This window comes from Eubalaena glacialis, chromosome 4, assembly GCF_028564815.1.
Source record: "Eubalaena glacialis isolate mEubGla1 chromosome 4, mEubGla1.1.hap2.+ XY, whole genome shotgun sequence".
NCBI classification, from domain to species: Eukaryota; Metazoa; Chordata; class Mammalia; order Artiodactyla; family Balaenidae; genus Eubalaena; species Eubalaena glacialis.
In genome coordinates this window covers 157,434,322-157,460,876 of record NC_083719.1, presented here as the reverse complement: position 1 = coordinate 157,460,876, position 26,555 = coordinate 157,434,322, and the positions used below count along the sequence as shown (strand labels likewise).

At 51.9% G+C, this 26,555-nt stretch overlaps 1 protein-coding gene across 13 annotated transcripts; it reads left to right on the top strand.

The window, feature by feature from the left end:
* The first annotated feature begins 3,091 nt into the window (after window positions 1-3,091).
* RNF44 (ring finger protein 44) lies at window positions 3,092-18,258 on the top strand. 13 transcript variants are annotated; one of them, XM_061189964.1, is made up of 13 exons: window positions 3,166-3,296; window positions 4,032-4,205; window positions 13,626-13,870; window positions 14,221-14,372; window positions 14,581-14,770; window positions 14,961-15,128; window positions 15,533-15,709; window positions 15,816-15,977; window positions 16,060-16,184; window positions 16,501-16,588; window positions 16,677-16,798; window positions 16,935-17,034; window positions 17,238-18,258. In XM_061189964.1, exons 4-13 carry the CDS (start codon window positions 14,266-14,268, stop codon window positions 17,298-17,300), a joined length of 1,302 nt encoding a protein of 433 aa, XP_061045947.1. In that variant the 5' UTR covers window positions 3,166-3,296; window positions 4,032-4,205; window positions 13,626-13,870; window positions 14,221-14,265; the 3' UTR covers window positions 17,301-18,258. The 13 variants fall into 13 exon arrangements, with proteins under 13 accessions (XP_061045951.1, XP_061045947.1, XP_061045944.1 ...); XM_061189961.1 differs by lacking the exon at window positions 13,626-13,870 and adding an exon at window positions 5,422-5,488; XM_061189963.1 differs by lacking the exon at window positions 13,626-13,870.
* The last annotated feature ends 8,297 nt before the right edge of the window (window positions 18,259-26,555 follow it).

Sequence of the window (26,555 nt, the reverse complement as noted above, 5' to 3'; positions counted from 1 at the left end):
GACTTTCAGGAGCACCAGGCCCCACTTCCTCCCTCTGCTCTGGGACAACTCCCCCAGGGCCTTCCCTCGGGCTTTTCCCATCACTCCCCACCACCACCATCCCAGGCCCGCATTGTGGCCAGGCAGACCTGGGTTCCCATTCCAGCTCTGTCCCTTCCTGGCTGTGTGCCCTAGGGCAAACCACTCTCCACTTCTGAGCCTCAGTTTCCACATCAGGAAAATAGGGGGAAGTGAAATAACATGTGCTTGTTTTCTGTCAGTCCAGTTCGTGGAGCTCTGAGATGGAACAGGCCTCTGAGCCCTCTAGGAATGCAACCTGGTGTCACACGGCCCTCCTGGGGTCCCCTGCCACTTCTGTGTCCATTCAACAGACAGGGGCTTACTGCTCACCTTGGCCAGGCACTGTGCTTGGCGGTGGGCACTGGTGGGGTGGGCACGAGCATCCCTGCCCCCACTGAGGGAGACTCTGTATGAGAGCAGAGTAGGCCAGGCCAAGAGGAAGGAAAGGGAAGCCCAGGCAGAGGGAACAGTGTGTCCAAACCCCACTGTGGAAAGAACCGGGCCCTCGGCGGAACTGAAAGACCAAGGTGGCTGGAACTCAGGGGTCATTTGTTCAAAGGATTGGGTTTCAAAAACTACTGTACATTCATACAATGAATTACTAGCCAGCAAGTTAAAAAACAAACACAACAAAACAAAAACAAAAAAACAAAAAACTTACCTGTGCTCATTCACAATAGCCAAGACTTGAAAACAACCTAAGCGTCCAGCAATGGATGAATGGATAAAGAAACTGTGATATATATATATACACAATGGAATATTATTCAGCCATAAAAAGTAAAGAAATCTTGCCATTTGTGACCATATGGATGGTCCTGGAGGGCACCTTGCTAAGTGAAATAAGCCAGATAAAGAAAGACAAGCACTGCATGATCTCACTTATGAAATAAGCCAGATAAAGAAAGACAAGCACTGCATGATCTCACTTATGTGTAGACCTTTTTTTTTTTTAAAGTCAAATACATAGAAACAGGTTGTAGAATGGTGTTCGCCAGGAGCTGTGGGCTGGGGGAAACTGGGAGGTGTTGCTCAAAAGATACAAACTTTCAGTTATAAGATGAGTAAGTTCTGGGATCTAATGTACAGCAAGGTGACTATAGTTAACAGTACTGTATCTATCTTTTTTTAAAAATAAATTTATTTATTTTTATTTATTTATTTTTGGCTGTGTTGGGTCCTCGTTGCTGCGCGCGGGCTTTCTCTAGTTGTGGTGAGCGGGGGCCACTCTTCGCCACGGTGCGCTGGCTTCTCATTGCGGTGGCTTCTCTTGTTGTGGAGCACCGGCTCTAGGCGCACGGGCTTCAGTAGTTGTGGCACATGGGCTTAGTTGCTCCACGGCATGTGGGATCTTCATGGACCAGGGCTCAAACCCGTATCCCCTGCATTGTCAGGTGGATTCTCAACCTCTGTGCCACCAGGGAAGCCCTGGATCTATCTTATACTTGAAAGTCGCTATGAGAGTAGAGCTTTAATGTTCTCACCGAAACAACAACAAAATGGCAACTGTGTAGGTGAAGGATGTGTTAACTAACCTTATCTTGGGAAACATTTTGCAATATATACATGTATCGAATAATATTGTACACCTTAAACTTACGCAATGTTATATGTCACTTAGATCTCAGTAAAGCTGGGGGCGAAAAAAGGACAGACTACTGATACACAACACCGGTTGGATCTCAAAAAACATGATGCAAAATGAAAGAAGGCAGTATTTATACAGTCAGCCATTCCATTGACATGAAGTTCTAAACATGAAAAACAAATCTATAGTGATAGGAACCAGATCGATAGTTATGACCAGAGTAAATTGACTCGAAGGGGGTGAGAGGAAACTTTCTGGAGTGATGAAAATTTTCTAGATCTTGATTGGATTTTAGTTATACAGAGGTATACATTTATGAAGAATGCCCTAAGCTATACACGTAAGATTTGTTTATTTTACTGTAGAGTTACAAAGTATACCCTAAATTAGGCTTTAATGTAGTTCTGATTTAAAAAGAAAAAAACAAAAACAAAAACACAAATACAAACAAAAAAAACCCAAAAAACAAATAAACTTGTTTGTTAAAGGATGAACCAGAGTGGGGTAGAAAGCAGCCTCTGAATGTCCCGCCTGAGCCCTGTCGCTTCCTAGCAAAATCCCTTAGCTGGCTATGTCTTCAAATCTATAAAACAGGGACAATAATAATATTCCCTCACTGGGTTGCTGGACTTTATGGACCAACTAAGTTAATTCATTTTAAGCACTTAGAATATTGTTTGGCACATGGAAAGAGCTCAACAAATGCAAGCTTTAAAAAACAAATCGGCCTCGAGGTAGCGGGTCTAAAACAGCCCTCTGCAGAGGTGCCAAGTCCTGGGCTGAGAAAAGGGGGCCTCCTGAGGGCAGCCTCTGAGAGGTGAGGACTTCAGGGACTACAACTCCCGGGACGACCCAGCCGGAGCGGGGCGCGCTGGAAGTTGTAGTCTTCGCCGGCTAATTATACCCAAGGATGCAGGCGGCGGCGATCCCCTCTGGGACTGGGGATGCCCGGCCTGAGCAGGTATCAGCCACGCTCTGGTCCAGGCTAGCTCTAGCCATGGGCATACGTATTCTCTTATCACTAGTCTCCCTACCGCCCAAAGGCGGTATCATCGCTCACATTTCACAGACGAAGAAACTGAAGCTCAGAGAACGACACAAAGGGAGGAACCAAGAACTGCTGACCCCATAGTCTTTGCTCTTTGTATATGGATCCTTGACACACACACACACAATTCCGAGGCTGAGGGAGGGGAACAAACTGTCCGCGAAGGGAAGGTTCTTTGAACGACCACGAAGTCGTATTATATTTCCTATTTAGTCACTCGCCAAGGGCACACAGTAGTAAGGGGGCGGCTGGGAGGCCAGGCCCTGGACTCTTTGCCCTTGCGCCCCCTTTGCCGCCGGACACTGAGTGGGCGTGGCCGAAACACGCTCCTCCTCCTCCCACCCTCCGCTCCCGCGCGCTTGGTGCAGTCCAGGTACTTCCATACGCTCGCGGGAGGGAGGGTGAAGCTGCGTAGCCGGCGTGGACCTCGCGCGCGCCTGCGCGCGCCCGGGCGAAGAGGTTCGTGGACGGTTCCACTGCCTGGGGCCAGAGGGGGGGCCGCGGCAGGCGGCGCGAGCCGCAGCGGGACCGGGACCCCCGGCTGCAGCGGGAGCGACGCGCCGGCCTCCCGGTGGGGGTGGAGCCCCGCCGCGGCCCCAGGTAACGCCCGGCCTGGACCCTGCGCCGTGCGCCCCAGGCGCGGGGCCAGAGAGACGGAGCGATAGGGGGCGGCCGCGGGCTGGCAGTGTAGCACGGGGACTTCCAGCGAGGCCGCTGCCTGCGTCCGCAGGGCCGGAGCTCGCTGTCCCGGGACCCGGAGCCAGAGCTGCTCCGCCTGGTAGGTCTAAGAGCCCCAGTACGGGGAGCCCCTGGGAACTACGAGTCCCAGCGTGCCCTGCGCCCCACGCATGCCCCGATCGCAATCCCTGGCGAGTGTCGGCTTCGGCTGGGCCCCAGGCGTCCGGGACAGAGCTGCAGTCCTTTGGCCTCGTCATGGCTGTCCCAAACACTTTACCAGCGCTCCTTGTCCCAGCCGCTGGGGATCCAGAGCGATCCGAGCCCTGCCCTGGGGCGGCTGCGGGTCCGGGGAACAGACCGCCGCGCGCCAGCGGCTTGGTTACTGCTTTGAGGGCGTAGGAAGGCGGGGGCTCCAGAGGGTCTGTGTCTTGTCCAAGGTCACACCTTCTGTTGCCTGAGGGCTATTAAGCCCGAGTCGAGATGGTGTCGGGGGGCAGGAAGGCGACGTGGGTGTAGGAAGCTGGCCTTGGATGGAGGGAAAATGGGGAATTCGGCTGGTCTCATCTCTCCCTGGGTCTGCCAGGCACCCGCACTCTTACAGCCCCCGATTTTCATCACCGGATGATGTGGTGACGGTACCTGCTCCTTCCTCTGCAGACCCTGCGGGTTCCAGTGGTGAGAGCTACAGCAGGGAGGTAGTCAGAAAGGGGAGCCCCTCCCAACGCCCTACCCTCAAAGCTCACACATTCAAGCGCAGACCCAGACCCAGAAAGCCAGGCAGGTACCGCCGAAGATGCACACGCAAGTGAAAGCCACTATTGACTCATTGAGGTAGGTATAATCACCCCCATTTTACACCTGGACAAACTGTGAGCCTCATAGAGGTAGTGACTTCCTCAAGGTCACCAAGCTGATAAAAGGCAGAGCCAGGGTCCAAGCCTCGGTGGGCTGGCTTCAGAGACTCTGTATTTAACCATCAGTGTATGCCTGCCCCCTCAGTAGCCTATAGGAGATGAACAGCAGTGCTACACACATTAGGTGCTCAGTAAATGTCATCTGTCGTTAGTGTTGTCATCATGCTGGTTTTACAGATGAGACTGAGGAAGAGTGAGACCACATAAGTGACCAAGTCTCAAAGCTGGAGCCAGAGTGCTGCAGCCCTGAACCCAGACCTGGGAACACCTTTACAGACACTCTGCCCTCCCCCATATGCACAAACAGCCTCTGCTTTTTAGGGGAGCCAAAGCTTGGGGCTCAGGTGTGTTCAGGCCTGCCCTGAGCGGAGAAGACTTGGCAGGGGGCCTGTCAACCCCCAGCCTGGAGTGTGAGGCTCAAGTCTGATGCCCTGGGGTAGCTGGGAGGTCTGTGTCCTGAGCTGGCTTTACCAGGCTGTGTTGTGTGTCCCTGGATGGTCCCTCAATCTCTATGTTCTGCCAGCTCCATTTGGGAAGGCCCTGCATCTGGAGGAGAGTTTGAGGGGTCTTAGAAAAAAGGAGTGGAGTACTTTCTGATCCTGATGGAGGGAAGGAGGCAGCCAGCTGTCCAGGTCTTAGGTAGGCAGATGGAGCAGGAGAGGGCCCCAGCAGGAACCGATGACCCCGCCTTCTTCCTGCATGCACAGAATCCCTCCCATCTCCTGCAGAGGAAGCCTGGGAGTGGAAGCTGGAATGTAGCATCCAGTACTTTGCACTCGAGGGACCAGGATTCAAATCCCTCTCTGCCACTCTTGCACTCTGGGATCTGGAGAGTCTCTTGCCCCAGGACATCTGTGCTTTTGATTATTGAGCAACACTTGGGGACCCTGTGTTGGCATTTGCGTTGCATGCAGCAAACTTAATGTTCGATTAAAATGTGATTCCCAGGTTTGCCCCTTGATGGCTGTGTGACGGTGGGTGAATCATATCCTCTCTTGCCCAAGCTTCCTCATCTGTAAAATGGAGCAAACACTGGTACTTAGCTCTTAGGTCATTGGGAGGACCAATGAGGTGATCAGGGTGGGACTTGCCCAGATCATGCAGAAGACTCTAGAACCCTGATTTCTCCACAGAACTTCGAGGCAGATGCCTGGGCAAGAGTGAGCCACCCCTACCTGGGCCACACTTCTGGGATCTGTGGTAAGGGGAGTCATTTCCTTAGCCACTTTCCTCATCTGTGTAAGATGAAAGTAACAGAACCTGCCTTCAAGGGGGTGGGGGTGGGGTGATAAGAATGGGGCACATAGTAGGTGTGCAGGCCGTGGGCCCACGTTGGGGTTCCACAGCATAAGACTTGTCAGTGAACCTGAGAGGAAAGTCCAGACTTCTGGCTTCTCTGGTAAATCTGGTAAAATTGAGCCTCCTTCCCTCTTGCTCCAGAGTGATTCTGCATGCACCCAGCAAGGTTATTTTCAGAGGGAGATTTGTTATTGGCCTCCGGTCCTGGGGGGAACCCAGAGGTCTGTGGGAATTTACTGAGGGCCTCCCAGGGGCGTAAACCAGAGGGTCATGCATGAGAGAACGCAGGGCAAGGATTTCCTGGCCCTGAAGCATCAGGGGCAAGGAAGGGCAATACAGAGTCCCTTCCTTGGGCATCCAAGGAAGTGTGAGCCAGGCCCTGCTGGGGGTAGGGAGAGCAGTCCCATGGAGATACCTTCTGCCATCCTGATGTGGTGTAATAATAGTCACGCCGTATATTGAAGAAGCCAGGAGATGGTCAGGAGAGGCTCCGAGGAGGCAGCCTTTGAGCTGAGCCCCAAAGGTTGAGCAGGGTTTGGCCAGAGGTGAGTAGGGGTGTTGAGGACATTTTAGACTGAGAGAATGGCACTGTCAGAGTCTTGGTGGCTTCAAAGGAGTAACTGGATTGTGGAGTAGTTACTGGAGTCACTTTCTGAGGGTGGGGAGTGGTAAAAGATTTTCACATTGTGGCCTCGGGCAAGTCACTTCACCTCCTTGAGCCTCAGATCCTCACCCATAAAATGAGACTGGTTACCGCTGTGGTGTCTGCCTCTCAGTAAAGGCTGGATGTCAGTGCACTTAAAAATGCTGAATCCTCTTCCGCCAGGAGGAGATTCTTTATTTATTTATTTTTGGCTGCGTTGGGTCTTCGCTGCTGCGCACGGGCTTTCTCTAGTTGTGGCGAGCGGGGGCTACTTTTCGTTGCGGTGCGTGGGCTTCTCATTGCAGTGGCTTCTCGTTGCAGAGCAGTGGCTTCTCTTGTTGCAGAGCACAGGCTCTAGGCACGCCAGCTTCGGTAGTTGTGGCACGCGGGCTCAGTTGTTGTGGCGCACGGGCTGTAGAGCACAGGCTCAGTAGTTGTGGCGCACGGGCTTCGTTGCTCCACGGCATGTGGGATCTTCCCGGACCAGGGCTCGAACCCGTGTCCCCTGTTTTGGCAGGCAGATTCTTAACCACTGTGCCACCAGGGAAGCCCAGGAGGAGATTATTGAGTGAGACACGAAGCAATCATGACAGGGTTGTGTGCAAATTAAATGGCAGGAAGTGAAGGTCAGGGTGCATCTAGGCCTGAGTTCAGAGACAGAGGAGTTCAGTACAAGCTAGAGACTTCACAGCTTCCTATAAGAGGTGAGATGGGAGCAGAGCCTCAAGGGACAGAGAAGAGGAATGGATTGGTAGAAAGGAAGAGAGAGGGCATCTCAGGCAGGGAAGGCCATAGGGAGCACTGGCATGGTCTTGGGAGAGAGGCTGGGGAGAGGTGAGCCTGAAAAGTTTGGTAGGGGAAGCTTGTCTTGTTAAGCACAGCCCTGAAAGCCAGGCATTAGGGAGCCATTGCAGGTTCTATCCCTACACAGGCAAGCAGGGGGTGGTCTTAACAATGTAGGCACTTTGAATGTGGGAAGGATTTTCTGATTGCTTTTACAGAGTGAGAAAAATAAAAGGTTGGAAGGGATTTAGGAGAAGGGAGAGTTGCTGATAAGGAGATGGTTAGAGAAAGCCATCCCCATTTATTCTCATGCACATATAGTTTAACTATAATGGATAGAGTTTGGCATTCCAGGTAACATCTGTAGCACTGCATCATGAATTTGATCTTCTGTCCTTAGAGATACGCAAACAGCGAGTGGGTACCATTTTCAGTCATTGTGTTGCTGGCTGCCATCCACAGTGTGGTGTCAGATTGTTGCTGGTCTAAACAACACTTGGATAAGCATATCTGTTCCCCAACTTCCTTCTGGATTGTTTCCACTGGATACCCTTCCCAAAGGGGGATTTCTGACTCTAAAGGAACACAAGTTTTTTATGGCTTAAAATATTTAAAACATACTCTTTCACAGTAATTTTCTTTAGAATTTTCAGTAGGTTATACTGTATAGAGTTTTGTTTTGTTTTATTTTGTTTTTAAGGAGCAAATGTACAAAAGCATATACAATAAAAAGTCTATCCTGACCCAGTGCTCTCCTCCAGTTCCCCCTGAGGACAGTTATTAATCAGTTTCCTGTATATCCTTCCAGAAATATTCTATATACAGATACTGTATATATCCAATTTTTAAAAACATTGATACTGTTACACTGTTAAGTATCTTTCAGTTTTTAAATTTGGAATTATGAAATATACCAAAGAAGCATAGAAAATCACACACACACCCCCAGCAACCCCACCACACAGGCTTAACAAATGTTTAACATTTTGTGCTGGTATCTTGTTTAGGGCTGTGCTGGAGGTAGCCCTATGTCAGTGCAGCTGCATACAGAGGAGTCCAGTTATTGATTATATGCATAATTTATTTGGCCTGTTCCCAGCTCCCAGCTTTTTTTTTTTTTGCTATCGATGTAGAGATAATACCCCACTTTGTATAATGTCTGCCTGGGGAGGCATCGAGGCAAAGGGGAACGACGCTCGGCTTTGGCTTGGGTTCAAGTATCTGCTCGGCCACTCTTCCTCGCTGTGTAACCTGGGGTGAATGACACCCCTCTTGATTCTCTCTACCCATCTGTAAAATGGGCAGGTTGTAGTAATCCGTCTCATAATTGCTAGGAGGAGTACCTAGTAGAAAACTAAAGACTTATTTGGGTTTAGTTCCCCAATTCCCCCTAAGCAGGGAGCTCTCCGAGGCCTCGCCTAGAGCAATTCGAGCGCCGGACGACTGCTGCTCCAGCTTCAAACTGTTCCCCGCCCTTTTCCCTGGCCACGCTGGGGGCGGGGTGGTTAAATGTCTCTGTGACGTCAACGCGAGCCGGGCCAATCCTCCTTCCCGACAAGCGTTCGCTTATTTGCATGGGTTGCCCATTATTGGTTCATTGGGCAATCCAGCCCCTCCCAACTTTTTAAAGCCACCGCGCAGTATAAACAAGGAGATGAGAGGCGGCCAGGCCATGATGTCATCGCGGCGCAGTAGCTTTCGGGGCTGACGTCATCTCCGGGGAGGTTGCCGGCCCAGCGCTGTTAGAGCCTTCCTAACCTCTCGGACTGGCTTAAGAGCCGCTCCTGCCCCTTCGAAGGTCAGGTCCATTGCACTTGTGTCCCAGGCGCCGTCCCGAGGAGGGGCCCATGACACAGTAAGTCCTGGCTGCGGCTCTCCCGGCGGGACCCACTTCTCTGGCGGGGAAACTGAGCCTCAGAAGCATGAGTGATTCGTGAGTTTGCATAGCAAGTTAGAGTTACAGCCAATTTGTGTTGCTTACCGCGGGGTCTCCCATCTTTAGGTCAGACCATGTGGCCCCGCCCCTTTCCTGTGATGGCTGCGGGCACTTTAAGTGAGGAGGTGGGGGCGAGAAGGTTTAAAAAAAAAAAAATCTGCCTTCCAAGATGGCGGCCCACTAATCACGTGCCGAGTCTCGGCGAATGATTGGCTCTTGGCGCCCCCGAGGGGCGGAACTCTTAGCAAGGGGCGGGGCCCTCGCGGAGAGCAGCGGGCTACTGTTTGCCGGAACCTCCCGGCGCGCCCCCGCGAGCCCCCCTCCCTCCCGCCGCGCGAGCCCGCCGCTTCGAATGTTGTGAATCAAATGTGGGGTTTGTTACATTCCGCTGCCGCCGCGGACAGTTCTTAAAGGGCCAGCCGCCGGCAGCTGCGCAAACCCGGCCGCGTCCTGCGCCGCCTCCCGCTCCACGAGGGCCTGGGCCGAGAGACTGACCGCGCGTGGGCCTCGCGAGGCAGACGCCCGGCGGACGGACAACAAAGAAAGAGGGCCCCGGAAGAGCCGGACTGCCCCCGGACCGGGGGGGTGGGGAAGGGAGCACATTGTTCCTCAGGGCGGGGGCTCTTAAAGGGTCCAGGCAGCACACTCCCACCCCCCCGCCCCCTGCCCAGCTTGGCCGTCCTAGATCGGGAACAAAGGAGTCAACGTGTGGCCAGGCGGCCGAAGGTGAGTCGGGGCCAGAGCCCCCAACTCCCGATTTCCGCATCCCTGGAATTCCTGCCCCCCTTCCCCTGGGACTGGGGGCTGTGATCTAGCTGGCTCTGCAGGAGTTAATTACGGGCAGTCCGTAGGGGGGACGGCGAGGCCTCTAGAATCCGGGACCCCTCCCCACCCCCAGCGCCCCCCAAGGCCAGGCCGAGTCTCCCTTCTCCAGAGGCAGAGCGCTGCGGTTGGAGAGGAAGGAGCCGCCCCCTCCCCCTGCCGCCGCCACTTCCTTTGTTGTTGCTTTTGTCTCACGCCGAGCACATGGTCCGGGATCCTCGGCTCTTAAAGTCACAGCGCTCTGGCCCCGACGCCGCAGTATGGCCTCCAGCCCCCGATGTCCCTCCGAGCCCGGCACAAAGGAGTGAGAGGGGGACGAGGGAGGCCCCTCTCTGGGCGAGTATCTGTACCACGTCCTCCCCACCCCCGTCCCCAGTCCCAGGGAGGGATGGCTGAGGAAGCTCCCCGAACCCCGCAACCTGCTCCTGGCCCACACTGAGGAGGGGCCTGCTCCTCAGGGACACTGGTTTCCTCCCCCAGTAATGTGACTACCTGGTTTTTTGCGTCTTGCCTCTTGTGGCTTTATTTGGGAGCTCTGGGAAGGAGAGATTTCCACTCCCATTTTACAGTTGTGGCAACTGAGGCTCACAGAAGGGAAGATTTCCTTGACCAAGGTCACCCGGGGAGTCTGGGCTGGCCAACAACTCTTAGCTCGCAGCCTGGTGGTCCTGCTCTCAGCTGCCTCCAGGCCCCACAGTTGGGGAGCTCTGCTTGCCCACCAGTCAGTGCTGGGCCCAGCCTGCCTCTTTTTTGAGGGGTGGGAGGGGGGGCTTCTCAGCCGGCCTGAGTCTACTCCTGTTCTCAGGGCCTGACTTGGCTTATCTGCAAAACAGTCCCTGTACCTGCAAACAGCCCCCAGGCCCAAATGATATGTCAGGGTCTCCCTAGACCAGGATGGGGATAGGAAGTAGGGAGTTGGCTGCCTCCTGGGGGAGGGGGTGGATGCAAGGTGCAGTCCCTGCTTCTGGGCAAGATTGGGTTTAGGGACCCTCAAGACCCTTGTACGGAGACCTCACTGAGAGCCCAGCGCAGAAGAGGTGTGGTGAAAGGCAGAGCAGTTAGGTGGTGGCCTTGTTGTTTGACCTTGAGCAAGTTGCTGCTCCAGCTCTGGGCCTTACTTGCTTCTTTCCACAATAGGTCTAGTCAGGATGCCTGAAAGAGAAAGCTCTCCTGATCTCCTTTAGGGCCTGCAGTAGAGAATTGGCATTAGGTAATTCTTGAGGTTACTGATGGTAATGAGAGTCAGGGGTTGAGGAAATCTGGGCCTAGGGGGCCAGTCAGGACTAATTCTGTCCCTCTTTGGCTTTGTGGTCTGCAGCAAGTTACTTCCTTTCTCCTGGTCTCAGTTTCCTCAACTGTGAAGTGGGTGAGTTCCCCATGGGCCATCTCTGTCTCCAGTCAAGAACCAGGGTCCCCTCCCTTGCCAGCTGGGAGGGGATATTCCCTGAGGGAGGCATGTTTCCCAGCTGCCTCCTGCAGAGCTTGAAGTAGCATCTTTAAGCTGCTTGGGGGGTGGGAGTGAAGGTCAGCCTGTCCTATTTTCTGATAGTGATCATTCACACCTAAGCTTTACAAATCACTGCAGCGGCCTTTGAGCAGTCCTGGGAGGCGATTATTGGGCTATTCCCATTTTACAGATGAATAAACTGAGGCTCAGAGAGTGGAGGCGATGTACCCAATCCTCAGCCAAGACTCTGGCCAGAAGTCAGGGTATTGTGTGTAAGAATGCAAGGGTCAACACTGTCATCTTTGGCACCATCAGCCACAGCTAGAGGCCTTCTGTCTGGTGGTTGGGTTTCTCAGCTTCTTGCCACTTCCTTTCCTGAGGTGTGGGTGTGCTTGAAGAGGCTGGCCAGAGCAGATTCCCATGGGCCTAGGCCTCTGTGATTCTGCACCCCTGAGCCTTGACACTGCCCGAACTTCAGCAAGACAGCCTGGCACAAGAGGAGCAGTTGAGGCCACTGCCATGTCCCAGTGCACTCACAACTCCAACTGACTGGCCTTGGACCTTACTTCTCTGAGCCTCAGCATGCCTACTTCTGAGGGTTGCTATGAGGACTTATCAGGATGGCACATGGGAAGTATTGTAGTTCTTGTTAATACTCCTCATAGGCAGGACTGTGGGCTCCCAGGATCTCTGAGGTCAGTTAGAACAGAGGTTCTCAAATACCTGCCTGTGCTGTAGAAACTGCTGGGGAATTTAGTAGAAATCTAGGTGCCCTTGTTCCCCAACCCTCCAAAGATTCTGATCCAAAAATCTGGGGTGGGTCAGGAGTCTGTTGTTTCAGTTATTTAGGGGTTTCCTCTGAGTCTCTCTTGGCCTTTGTTTGCTCGGCTGGATTATCAGCAGGAATCAAGGAGGCTGTGTGTGTACACATGAGTGTAAGGATATGCACTTGGCCCACGCTGGGGGCTCACGACCCCAGTCACCTGTGGTGGGCAGGCAAGGAATGGGCCTGGCGTGGCCTGGAGAGAAAACTCATGCCCAGAGTGAGGTGGGTCAAGCAGAAATGAGGGCCCAGTGGGACCAGATTTTCTGCTTCCTTCCTCCCCCCTCACACACAACACACTGAAAGGACAGATTTTTTTATGTCCCAGTTTTCAATCATTGGCACTAACTTCACTGCTGCCAGACATAGCCTTACACCTATGTAATTGGCTCTCCAGTGTGCATTTACCACATCAGGCCTGCCCTGTGCTGGACACAAGCTGGTCACTGGGCCCTGCCAGTGGGCCCTGCCCGCCCCTCTGCCAAGTGCTGGAGCCCAGGTTGGGCGGGAGAAATGTGAATTTCAGCTTTACTGTGGCTGTGGCCTTGGCCCTGTGCTGTCTTATGAAGTGGAGAAGAGCCTCCCTTTCAGGCTCATTTTGAAAGTCAGGGCCCATGCACGTAAAGCCCAGCACAGAGGAAAGGAACAAGGTGTTGAGGGGACAGTACACCGGTTCCCTAGCTGTGTTAGCAGGGAGGCGACACTTAAAGCTGGGTTTGAAGGAAGCATAGGAGTTTTGTTAGATGGTGGCAGGGTTCCCTGTGGCAGGAACAGCCAAAGGCTGGTCCTGTTGGATGCGCCCTTCAGCGTTGCAGGGCCTGACAGGTTCCAGAGTTTTCCCTGCCAGGGCCTCATTCCAACCTCCGGAGTTAATGAATGGTCCCCCCAACTTCCCCCACCTGGACCCTAGCTCCTGCCCCGCCCCATTCTCTCTCAACTTCCTCCCTTAGGTTTAGGTTCTTGCTTCCTCTTTTTTCTCAGCAAGCCCCACCTCCCACTTGGGGGCTGTGTTGGGTCAGGTTTGCACGCACTCCCCCCACACACAAAGGGCCTGGCTACACGCCAGACCCACCAGTTCACCAGAGGTTGACTTCCTTCATCGCGTCCTGCCAGAACTCTTGGGCTGGACCCCTTCAGCATCAGTGTGCAGCAAGAGGCTGGTAGTCAGCCCACCTCCCAGCTTTGACACTTATTGTGAGGCCTTGGGCAAGTCCTTTTGTCTCTGAGCCTCAGTTTTCTCTTCTGCAAAATGAAGCTAACAATACCTTACTTGAAGAGTAGGTGAAGTCCCATTTGGGTAGGCACTGTGGGAAGAGATTATGGAAAAAATGTATACAGTCGGCCCTCTCTATGCATGGGTTCCACATCCATGGATGTAACCAATTGCAGATTTAAAATACTTAGGGAAAAAAATTCCATAAAGTTGCAAAAAGCAAAACTTGAATTTGTCACTTACATAGCATTTACATCATATTTATATAGCATTTACACTGTATTAGGTATCATAAGTAATGTAGAAATGATTTAAAGTCCATGGGAGGATGTGTGTAGATTATATGCGAATATTATACCATTTTATATAAGGGACTTAAACATCCTCGGATTTTGGTATCGTGCGGGTCCTGGAACCAATCCCTCGTGGATACTGAGGAACGACTGTACTGACTTGTCTTGGACTGGGAACCCCGAGGGCAAGAACCAAGTCAGAACGTCTCACCTGTTACCAGTGGAAGGAGAACTAGGCCCCAGGCCTGTTTGCAATCCATCTTGAGCCAACCAGACAGAAGGGAGGACGCTGGAGTCCCCTCAGGAGCCCCAGTTACCTAGAGGTCAGAGTTGTAGATCCCCACACCAGGACAGGGTTTCCTGGAGACCCCACCCTGAGGGAGCCTTACCAGAGCCCCCTGGCCTGAAAGCATGCCGGCCAGTCCTCTGAACTTACCCTGAGGCGGACCCTGATCTCATTTCACAGAGCAGGAAACTAAGGCCTGGACTCCCTGCAGGCCAAACCTGAACCCTAGTGCCAGAGCGCAGCGCTGCCTGGGGAGCCCAGGGTGTGGTGGGCATCAGTAGCCTCTGGAACCAGGCTGCAGAGGTTTGATTCTGTCTCCCCGACCCCTAATGGAGCAAGGGACTGGACTTCTCTGTACCTTAGTTCCTTTGTTGGTTTGCTTCCTAGGGTTGTGAGCCCTGGCCCAGCGCCTCCACCCCTCTGCCTCCCCTGATGCAGCCATGGGCTCTGGCAGTGACTAGGTGGCCGCCCTCTGCCCCTGTGGGTCAGCGGCGATTCTCTGCAGGACCCAGCAGCAGCCCAGGCCAGCTCTGGGGAAGGTAGGAGGGAACCTCCCAGTCCTGTGGAGCCCGGAGCCCCTGGTACTGGAGCTGTCAGCCTGGGCTGGGGCACAGGGGCCAGGGGTGGTAGGGCACAGGGCCCTGAGCTGTCTTCCTTCCCCAGTGGGTAGTGACCTTGGCTTGTCTCCATGCTCTGTGAATGAGCGGCCCCCGTCAGTGCTACTGGGGCTTCCTCTCTGTGGTGCAGCCCTGGCCGTGAGGGCCCCCTGGCCAGCCCACCTACCCAGGATGAGCGCTTACCCTCCCAGCAGCCGCCGACCCGACCAGCATACCTCCCGGTAGAGGAGCGCCGAGCCTCGGCTCCTGCCGGCGGGAGCCCCCGAATGCTGCACCCAACCTCCCAGCAGAGCCCGTTCATGGTTGATCTCCACGAGCAGGTAAGCGGAACCGCCCCCCACGCCCACACCCGTGCCCCGCTGCCCCTGGCCTCTGGCGAGCCAGTCTGGGGAGCAGAGGGAGCAAGCCCTGACTTCACCTTCACCAGAGCTGGCCCGGCAGGACTTTCCTTTTCAGCTGGGGGCAGCCGAGTGGCCTCCCTGCAGTTCCTGGGTCTCTCTCCTCCTGCAGGTGCACCAGGGACCTGTCCCTCTGTCCTACACAGTCACCACAGTGACAACCCAAGGCTTCCCCTTGCCTACAGGCCAACACATCCCTGGCTGCAGCACCCAGCAGCTCCCAGCATGCTCCGTGATGTTCAGCGGGCAGCACTATCCCCTCTGCTGCCTCCCGCCCCCGGTGAGTGAGCGCCTGGGCCTCCTGCCCCACCCCCAGCTGAAGGCCCCAGGCACAGGCCAGTGTCAGAACTGAGCTGAGCTTACAGCGCCCATCCAGGCTGTCAATGTCTGCTCGGCTCCAGGCCACAGCCCCGTCCAGAACGGTGTACGTGCGTTCACGTCCAGTGGGAAGGCACTTCAGAGTTCAGGGACCTCCCTGCTCCCAGTGCCTGCTTTATGGTTTGGAGTGGTAACTGTGAGCCTTAAGAGCAAGACATCCTGCCTGGGAGGTCTAGGCCAGGGATGGATGGTCCAGAGGCCTTTGATTGGGACCGCTCGCTGGGTGGAATGGCCCCTGGCCCAGCCACAAGCAGACCCAGCCCAGAGCCCAGAAGAACATTCTCCAGCCTCTGCCCTCTTTCTCAGCAGCTGATCCAGGCGTGTACCATGCAGCAGCTCCCTGTGCCGTATCAGGCCTACCCCCACCTTATCTCCAGTGACCACTATATCCTGCACCCTCCACCGCCAGCCCCACACCCCCAGCCTGCTCATATGGCGCCTCTTGGGCAGTTTGTGTCGCTGCAGACCCAGCACCCACGTATGGTGAGTCTGAGTGATGGGTCTGATGCTAGAGGGGATGGCAAGTGGGGCAGGGAAGTGGGAGCTTCCCTTGTCACTGACTCTGCTGACCCACCTCTGCTTCTTCCAGCCCCTGCAGCGCCTTGACAGTGACGTGGACCTGCGGGGGGATCAGCACCCCCTGGGGAGCTTCACCTACTCCACCTCTGCCCCGGGCCCAACTCTGTCCCCGTCCGTGCCCCTGCACTACCTGCCCCATGATACCCTGCACCAGGAGCTGTCCTTTGGTGTGGTAAGTGCCACCCCCCACCCAGGATCTTGGGTGACTGGGAGACAGACCTGTGGCTGACGTGCACCTGGCCCCCCTCTCGCAGCCATATTCCCACATGATGCCCCGGAGACTGAGCACCCAGAGATACCGCCTGCAACAGCCGCTCCCGCCACCACCCCCGCCGCCTCCGCCACCACCATATTACCCCAGCTTCCTGCCCTACTTCCTGTAAGTACCTGCACATCTGCCCCAGAGCTGTGGCGCCCTGTTCTTCTGGGGCCTCTAGTGGTTAGACCCAAACACAGCCCCGTGGGGTCCCGGGGCCTCTCGAGCCACCTAGCATCCCCGCCAAACCATACATGCACGCTCACGCTCACCAGCTGGGCTCCCTGCCCTACTGCGACATCTTGGGACAGACACTGGGGTCCCTGGTGTGAACAGTGCAGAGATCTGGGCTTTGTTTCGTGGCGGGAGTCGGGAGCAGCTCTGCGCCCCTTATGCCTACTGACCTTGACCCCGGGCCCGCGTACCTATCTCCCCCTAGCTCGATGCTGCCAATGTCACCAACAGCAATGGGGCCCACCATCAGCCTGGATCTTGATGTGGATGACGTGGAGATGGAGAACTATGAGGTCCCGTGGAGCCCTGTCCTGGGAGGTGGGGGCTTGGGGGACTTCCAGCCCTGGCTGCCACTGACCCTCCCCTCCTGCACATGTCCAGGCCCTCCTGAACCTGGCAGAGCGGCTGGGAGATGCCAAGCCTCGCGGCCTCACCAAAGCGGACATCGAGCAGCTGCCATCGTACCGCTTTCATCCCGACAGCCACCAGTCAGAGCAGACGCTGTGAGTGCCCTGCGCCCCCTCCTGCCTCTGTGTGAGCACAGATGGGTTGCGGTCTTCCCAGGGTAGGGCTTCGTGCTCTGCCGCGAACCTGCCCTCGCCCTCAGTGTGCAGGTGACGCTCTGTGCCCTCCTCCCAGGTGTGTCGTCTGCTTCAGCGACTTCGAGGCACGGCAGCTGCTCCGGGTCCTCCCCTGCAACCACGAGTTCCACACCAAGTGTGTTGACAAGTGGTTGAAGGTAATGTAGCCACGCCCGCTCCCAGGTGTTCCTGGTGTGGTGAGGGAGGGGGGTGGACTGGAGGGCTTCCCTTCGTGTCCTCTTCAGCATCCAGAAGTTCCGGCTCCACTCAGGGAGCCAGGTCCCCACCGGGCAGCGAAACAGCCCCGGATGGGATGGGGGTCTGGTGAGAGTGGAGCCTGATGTGTGGCTGCTCCCCCCAGGCCAACCGGACGTGTCCCATTTGTCGGGCTGACGCTTCCGAGGTGCCCAGGGAGGCTGAGTGAGGTCCACAGCCACCCAGGAGAACCCTGCCCAAAGCTCTGGAAACTCCGGGGGCCCGGGAAGGCCGGGGAGGGCGTGGCCCAGGCCTGCCCTGCCGTTCCTGCCTGCATCTCCAGAGCTGGTGCCAGGGTCAGCCCGAGAGAAGCCCCTGCAATAAGCCCTTGCATTTGCCAAGCTCCAAAGACTCCCTCCCCATTTGCCCACCAGTCTAAAAGACGCCTGCCAGGGAGTGGCCTGAGAGTCCCTAACTCAGTCTTTCTCCTGTTTGCCCTCGGGTCTGTCTCCTTTCCCTGCCGGCACTGGGAGCCAGGGGTTCATCCCCCTCGTGTGGCTGGTGGAGATCCTTGGCCCCGGGATGGGCAAAGGGGGTGCTGTCCTGGGTCGCCTGGTCTCTTGCACTGAAGTGGTGTGGTCTCTGCTCAGGTGGCACTGACAGCCGTGGACAGACGGTGGCAGGAGGCCAGTGGGTTCTCCTGCCTTGACCCCAGACAGACTCAGGCAGCCAGCCCCACCCAGGTTGCTGTGGGGTGGGGCTGGCTCCCTAGAGCACCATAACCTCGGGCACAACATTCCTGCCCCAAGCCCAGGCCCGAGCAGGTGGGAGGCAGGCCCTGACCCGGGGCAGCATGTATCCTGAGGGGGCCTGGACCAGGCCAGGGAGAGTGATTTCCTGTGTTGCTGGTGGCCGCCCCTGCCTGGCGGTGACAGGGCCCAGACCCATGCCCGATCTCCCCTCTCTGTTGTTTTGCATGAACGTGAGGAGCAGCAGTTTTTGTTTATTCATTTGGCCCGAAATCGCGTGTAGGATTTGAGGGTGTGGATTTTTTTAAAAAATTTCTTTTCTTTTGGTTTAATGGGGGGGTGTATAGGGACCAACCAGGACCAAGTGCCCAGGGGCAGGGAATGGTCTGGTGGTGCCGCCTGGTCTGCATGCATGTGCGCGGCTGGGGCGGGGCCGGGCGGCTGTCGGTCATGGGTGGGGTTTGAGGGGGGCGGGGGGGGGGTCTGTGCTCAGCTGATAACTGCCATGCACTGTACTGCACACGTCCCCAGAGCCTACCGGGACCGTACGCTTTTCAGGGCATTTCTCCCTCTCTAGCCAGGGCCTGTCTCCCACCTGCCTGGGTGTGTCTCCTCCAGGGAAGTCCCAGGAGAACAGGGTCCAAGGAGGGTGTGGACCCCGCCTCCAGGGGCCCCCTCCCAGCCTGAGCCCTGCCCTCCAAGACCTGGAGGAGCCCCCGGAGGGTCTGGCCAAGCTCCCTACCCTCGCCCACCCAGGTCCCATTCCGTTTCTTCCTCAGCCCCCGCTGGGGTTGCTGCCCCGAACGAACCGCGTGTGGGGCCGGCACATCCTAGCAGGCAGCCCCTGGCGCCTGCTGCCTCAGGGATGCTCCAACCACCCTCGTTCTCCTGCAGCGGCCCTGGCCCCCCGCCTCCCCCCAGCCCGCCGTGGGGCCCCATCAGCCTGGCCCCACCCCATGGAGAACCCAGAGTCTTACTGTATATAACTCCAGGTGACATTTCTATATTTATAGCAGTGTTGAAACCCCACCTGTTTTACACAGAGAACTACCCTCTCCGACCCCCTCCCCTCCCCACCCCCCAAAAAAAAGGTTTTCGAAACCCTTAACGGTTCCTGGGGCAGGCGGAAACAGGCTCACGGATGGTGTGTTGACTGCAGCAGTGATTCCAACGAGCAGCTATTGGGGGGGAAACACAACATTAAAAAAAAAAAAGTTAAAAAAAAAAGATTTATAAAACAATTATTTAGGATGTTTGTGATTTGCCGACCTTGCTATAGATGCCATGTTACCAATGATTTCCTGTGGTGGGGGCTTGTCATTGTTTACTCTTTTATTTACCAACTTCTGGCCTAGGCATGACAGTGGGTGCCGTCCCCCAGCCCTAGCTGGGCCCAGCGCCTGTGTTCTGTGTTAGAAAGAAAGGTCTTTTATATATACATATATATATATATACATATATATATATATGTATATAGATATATAATTACATATATATATATAAATATATGTAATTTGGGGAGCCCTGTTCCTTGCACATTTTACAGTTACCTCATTTTTCCCATGTATGTATTTGAGAAAATGCTAATATATAGAGAAAAAAATGGTTCTTAAAGCTTAAATGTGTGGTTTTCTCCATTCCATTGGATTCACATTGGTTTGTAGCATTTAACATAACTAGTATGTTGTATTATATATGTGTATACTGATTGAAATTTTTAACAGATTTGTACTTTTTTTAAAATGAAACTTGCTAGTTCTGCTTGACCAAGTAGTGCAATCATTATTTTTTTTAATATTGTTGCTGATTTCAGAGGGATATTCACTAATAATAAATGTATGATGTATATCGAGTACTGCCCAAGCTGCCTTTGGCTGCCTGTGTTCTCGTCCTTTTGATGGGAAGTGCGGGTGGGGGTGTCGGTCTGAGAGTGGGTAGGGGACAGGGATGAGGGGGCCAGAAAAGATTGTTCTTTGCTGTGGAATCTTGGGGGAAGTGATACCTCCTGATGGAGAGGGATCTACGGGGCCAGTTAAGTGACAACTTGCTCTGGGCCAGACTGCTTCATGGGCAAATTAGGATTCTGTTGGCAACCGACAGGATTCCATCTAACTGGTTTGAGGGAAACAGCACTTAACTAGTCTGTCATTTAAGTAAGTTCTGGAGGGAGGTTCTGCTTCAGCCTGACCAGATGGGACTCAGGCGTGTCCTAAGGAACCAGGTATCTCTTTGTCTTACAGCTTTGTTCTGCCTGGTGCTTCCTGTTAACTCTAGCTCAGTTTCTTCTAATTTAGCATCATCTCCATGCAAAAACTGTTTCCCCCCCAGTAATTCTAATAATTCCTGGTCTGGAGTCTTGTTAGACCAACAGGTTGCACGCCCATCCCTGAAACGTGTGCTACTGTTAGGGAGCTAGAACAGCATGACTGGCCCAGCCTGCATTACATACCCACCCACCCATGGGCCCCACTGAACCTACAAGGATTTGAGCCCCTCATCCTCAAGCTCAGTGGGGACGAAGGGCCCGAGAGCCACTAAAGGGGCCAGACTGGTGATGTGGGTACGTTCCTCTTCTCCATGGTGGCTTGTGGTATGGCAGGGCTGCCCGCTGACTTGGTAGTATGTCAAAGCAACATGGTTGGGAGCAGGAGCAGCGGGCCAGGGGCAGGAGACCTGCTGTGCCTGTCTGTGATGCCACTATCATCTGTGACCTTGGTCAGGGGACTTCTCTTTCAACCTTTGGATCATCGGCAAAATAAGGGTCAGGCTCAGTTGAGTGGTTACCTAAGTGTGTTTCAGAGAAAGTCCTGTGGAACATAATGGCGTTTCTGCAAAAAAGGACTCTGGTAAGATAAGTTTGGGAAATTCCATGTTGAGAATAACAGCCTATATCGCAGGGCTTTTCTGAGCCTTGGCTATGCTGATGTGTGTTGTAAATCTCTAGCAGTGGATACATACTCTGGGCAGCCATTTCCTACATTGGGCTTCTTTGGCCACATGCCAGGCCAAGTTGCATTCTCTGGCGCACACTGGGGCATGGTGAACTAGACCAGTGGTAGGAGCTGAGTTCCCAGTCTGAACGAACTGTCAGATGGGGAAGTCTCTAAGCTTTTTTTCAGTATTTCAAAAAGCCTGTAGGAAAGGAAAATCACAGATTGTATCAATGGATGCAAAAAAAATTTTTTGGCCAAAATTCAACATTCATTCATGATAAAACTTGGCAAGATCATCTATACAAAAACCTACAGCTAACATCATCCTTAATGATGTGAAAGACTAGGTGCTTACCAGCCCTGAGATCAGGACAGGCAAGGATATCTGCTTTCACCACTTCTATTCAACATCATACTGGAAGTCCTAGCCAGCACAACAAGGCAAGAAAAAGGAAATGAAATTAGGAATGCAGATTAAAATGGAAGAAATCTAACTCTATTGTAGATGATATGATGAAGATCTATGTAGAAAATTCCAAGGAATCTACAAATAACTAGAACTAAATGAGTTCGTCAGGTCATAGGATATAAGATCAATATACAAAAATTAATTGTATTATTTCTATATACTAGCAATGAACACATGGAAATGGAAATTAAAAACCTGATGATAATATTTACAATCACTTGAAAGACAAAAGAAACGTGTAAATCTAACAAAACATAAGACTTGTATGTTGAAAACTACAAAACACTGATGAAACAAGGCAAAGACCTACGTAGAGAAACATGTCATGTTCTTGGACTGGAAGACAGCATAGTAAATTGTCATTTCTTCCCAAATTGATCTCTGGGTTTAATGCAATTCCTATTAAAATCCAGCAAAGTTTTGTGGGTTTTTTTGACATACTGCCATGCTTATTTTAAAATTTACATGTAAGGGCAAAAGAAACCAGAGTAGCTAAGACAATTTTTAGAAACAAGAATAAAGTGAGAAGAATCACTCTGCCTGATTGTAATATTTCACTGTAGAGATGCATTAAGACAGTTTATCAGGAGAGGGATAGACAAATAGATCAACGGAACAGAATAAAGAACCCAGAAATAGACAAGTACAACCAACTGATTTTGGAACATTCAATGAAGAATAGTTTTTTTCAACAAATATTACTGGAGTAATTGGATAGCCATAAGCAAAAAGAAAAAAAATCATAAATTTAAAGGTGAAACATGAAACTAGAAGACATTTAGAAGAAAACAAATGAAAATCTTCACTGGGATCTAGGGCTAGGTGAAGAGTTCTTAGGTATGATACCCAAAACAGTCCATAATGCTCAACATCACTGATCATTAGAGAAATGCAAATCAAAACTACCTCACACCAGTCAGAATGGCCATCATCAAAAATTCTACAAACAATAAATGCTGGAGTGGGTGTGGAGAAAAGGGAACCCTCTTGCACTGTTGGTGGGAGTGTAAATTGATACAGCCACTATGGAGAACAGTATGGAGGTTCCTTAAAAAACTAAAAAGAGAACTACCATACGACCCAGCAATCTCACTACTGGGCATATACCCTGAGAAAACCATAATTCAAAAAGAGTCATGTACCACAATGTTCACTGCAGCTCTATTTACAATAGCCAGGACACGGAAGCAACCTAAGTGTCCATCGACAGATGAATGGATAAAGAAGATGTGGCACATATATACAGTGGAATATTAGCCATAAAAAGAAACGAAATTGAGTTATTTGTAGTGAGGTGGATGGACCTAGAGTCTGTCATACAGAGTGAAGTAAGTCAGAAAGAGAAAATCAAATACCGTATGCTAACACATATATATGGAATCTAAAAAAAAAAAAAACAAAATGGTTCTGAAGAACCTAGCGGCAGGACAGGAATAAAGACGCAGATGTAGAGAATGGACTGGAGGACACGGGGAGGGGTAAGGGTACGCTGGGATGAAGTGAGAGAGTGGCATGGACTTAATGACTACCAAATGTAAAATAGCTAGTGGGAAGCAGCCGCATAGCACAGGGAGATCAGCTCGGTGCTTTGTGACCACCTAGAGGGGTGGGATAGGGCGGGTGGGAGGGAGAAGCAAGAGGGAGGAGATAATGGGGATATATGTATATGTATAGCTGATTCACTTTGTTATAAAGCAGAAACTAACACACCATTGTAAAGCAATTATACTACAATAAAGATGTTAAAAGAAAAAGTCCATAAAAGAAAAAAACTGAAACTTCATCAAAAATTAAAACCTAATTTGCAAGTCACATATCTGACAAAGGACTCATGTCAGATATATAAACAACTCACAAAACTCAGTGAAAATCAATCCAATTAAAACATGGGCAAAAGACATCAACATACATTTTAGCAAAGAGGATATTTATTGCGTTCAACACCATTAGCCATTAGGGATACACAAGTTAAACCACAATAAGATTATTACACCTATTAAAACAACTAAAATAATAGTGACAAATTCTGACAAGGGTACAGAGAAATTTGATTTCTCGTACGTTTTTGGTGGGAATGTTAAATAGCACAGCTACTCTGGAATATAGTTTGGCAGTTTCTTTTTTATATTTTAAAACCTTGTTTAAAATATTAATTTTGATGCAGTCTATCATAAATAAGTCAGTAGAGATGGATCTGTGAAGTGAGAGCCCTGTGCCATTTGCTGGGGAGCGCGGTTCCAGCTCATCCCAGCCAGAGCACACGCCTTCCATGTTGTTCCTGTCCATTGATTGCTTCCAAATCCAGATGACCAAATAGTCATTGATCCCCAAAGCAAGCTCAGAATAGGTTGGCTCAGCCATTCCCAGCATCTGCACCCCTCTTAAATCCTGGGTAAACCAGGAGAGGCATAAAAAGCCCCAGCAAGTGGCTTCTCTCTAGTTCTGGACGCGCCAGCTCAGTTGCCCCGCGGCATGTGGGATCTTAGTTCCCTGACCAGGGATCGAACCCACATCCCCTGCATTGGACAACTTGGGGGATCTCAAGGGAATTATGCTGAGTGAAAAAAGCCAATCACAAAGGTGACATACAATTCCATTTTTACAATACTGTTGAAATGACACCATTAGAGAGATGGAGAATAGATTAGTGATTGCCAGGGGTTGGTTAGGGATGGGGGACTAAGGTGGGATGTGTGTGACTACTAAGGGGTAGCAGGAGCAAGATCTTTGTGGTGATGGAACAGTTCCATATCTTGATTATGGTGTGGTTACATGAATTTACACGGGTGATGAAATTGACAGAACTACACACACCCACACAAATGGGGTATGTAAAACTGGCAAAATCTGTGGATGGTGCCAACGTCAATTTTCTGGTTTTATACAAGATGTTATTGTTGAGGGAAACTAAATGTATGCAAGACCTTTTTGTAATGTTTTTGGAACTTCCTGTAAATCTATATTTATTTCAAAATAAAAAGTATAGAAAGGGAAATTGGGTAAAGATTTGACATTATGAATCAGAGTAAAATCATATCATCTTTGGGCTGTGATTCTGCTACGTAAGGTGTGGCAGTGGTGGGGGGTACGAGGTTATTGTGGTTACCTCCTTTCTGTCAAAAGCTCTGCCTGCCACCAACTACAACAATGCCTGGCCCATGGTAGCCTTTTTTTGAATGAATGAATTGCCAGTAAAGTGTGTCTTTATTTTAATAACAGTTGGTGTCATTGGCAACATCTTTCCAAGGGTCACACACTAGAAGTTGTCCTTGGAGGGAGGAGGTTGGAGCTCCAGGACTGGATGCTCTTTCACTTTTGGGCTCAGTGTCCTTTGAACTCAGCTTGTATGCTGACAGGTAGAACATTCAGGGTTCTTCTCTGGGCACAGAGGGTGTAACAGTCTAAACATTCCATAAAGGCAGTTTAGTTGCCACTGGGTCCTCAAGGCCTGGTAGGGTGCTTGGTTTGTCATTCAACAAACCTGGCTGAGTGCTTCTGCCCAAAGCCAGGCACTGTTCTAGGCCTTGGGGAAACTCCAGTGAATGAAACAAAGTTCCTGCCTCCAGGAAACTGGCATTCCAGAAGGAGAGACAGACAATATACAAAAAAACAATAGTTTCAAATATAACAAGGGCCATGAAGGAGAATACAGGGAAGGGCACCCTGACATAGCTGTGGTCTTTCAGAGGAGGCAACATTGAGATTAGTGAGACCTGAGGGATGACAAGGAGCTAGTCAGGAGAAGAGCATTCTAGAGGGAGGGGACAGAATGTGCAAAGGCCCAGAGGCAAGAATGAGTTTGGGCAGGAGCACGGGGTGGAGTTGGAGAGGAGGCAGGGGCCAGGTCCCATAGTGTTTGCTCCTCAACACCCTGAGTTGAGGTATTTATTATCTTCGGTTTCCATTTGGGGGAACTGAGGCTCAGAGAGGCCTGGTTTCTAGGCGCAGTTAGAAAATGCGAGAATCAAGATAGCTTTGTAGTCTCCACTTCTAAATTCTCCAAGTCAGAGAATCTACCTCTGAAAAGCCTGCATGGAGGTCTCCCTTTGGTCTCTTCTTCCCCCTCTTCCAGGCTCCAGGCGAGCCCTCCCCAACTGCCACCTACAACTTCCTGGATGCAACAGGAAGTGGAAGATCTCTGTCCCTTGGAGGGGTCCTTCGTGGGCTGGCAGCCACAGAAGGAGTTTTGTTTATTTTTCTTTTCCATCGTGCCCTGTTTTCACCCCCTTGTTTTGCGTGCTGTTCTCTCTGCTTGGAAGACCACTCACATTTCGTGAGTACACACCACACCAAGTTTTTCTCTCACGGGATCCTTCTTCTGTTTTCTTGACTGTAAAGCTGTTCCTACCTTCCTCATAGTTCCCACTGGGGAAACTGAGGACTGAGACTCAGAGAGGGAGATGCCGTGTGCCCCCTGCTCCCTTGGCCCATGAATCACACTAAGTTGCCTCAAATGCTTTGAATTCTTTCCTTCTGGTAAGTATGCTCCCTTCCCAAAGCCCAGCTTGAATGTCCCCTCCTCAAGCGAGCTTCCTCAGACCCCTCCCTCAAGCCAGAGCAGGCCACACTCTACTCTGGCTTCCACTGCACACCACACAGATGGCTCACCTGTTATGAATCCTTCTTGTTGCCCATGACTCTGCTTCACCAGACCAAGGACCATCACATTCGCCACATTCCCAGACCCTAACAAAAGGGCAAGGACACAGTAGGCATCTGTGAGTGTTTTCTAAATAGATGACTGAATAAGTGAATAAATGAGTGAGCTGCTGGGAGGAAAAATATGTGGGAAGTTGACCCCAGTCCCAGGGCCCAGATGATCTTACACAGGCCCTGCCCTCTCTTTGCATTGTCCCAGCGTAGTGAAATTAACTGTTCTCTCTCTCACTATTAATTATTTTTGGTATGATGATGTCCACTCCCTGGCCTCCACTGACAAGCTGGGACACACCCATCATCCTCCACTGTTACTCTGACCACAGATGAAGTGCAGGCTGGGAAAGCCCTCCGAACAGCAGAGGCTCACGGCCGGCTGGTCAGTACTCAAGGCCATGGTAGGTCGCCCGAGGGGCTGGCGCCAGGGCCCAGATCTGCCAGAAATTAGCCACATCTGCTGAGTATGAATGGATTTATTTTAGCAAATACATAAACATTTTAGGTGATTTTAACCAAAGCATATCCAGGAAAAAAAAAAGCTGAAGCAAATATGCAAAAATATCAATGTTAATAATTTTGAGTGGTGGGAATGTTAATGATAGTTATTTTCTTTACACTTTTCTGCACCATTTTATTTTTATTTATTTAGTTTTTTTAAACATTTTTTATTTCTTCAA

Excerpts from the sequence above, each read along its gene's own strand:
- RNF44 (XM_061189959.1), top strand. Across the intron at positions 9,676-14,220 it reads GTGTGGCCAGGCGGCCGAAG|GGTTGTGAGCCCTGGCCCAG; the intron begins GTGAGTCGGGGC and ends TTTGCTTCCTAG. Across the intron at positions 15,710-15,815 it reads AGACCCAGCACCCACGTATG|CCCCTGCAGCGCCTTGACAG; the intron begins GTGAGTCTGAGT and ends TGCTTCTTCCAG.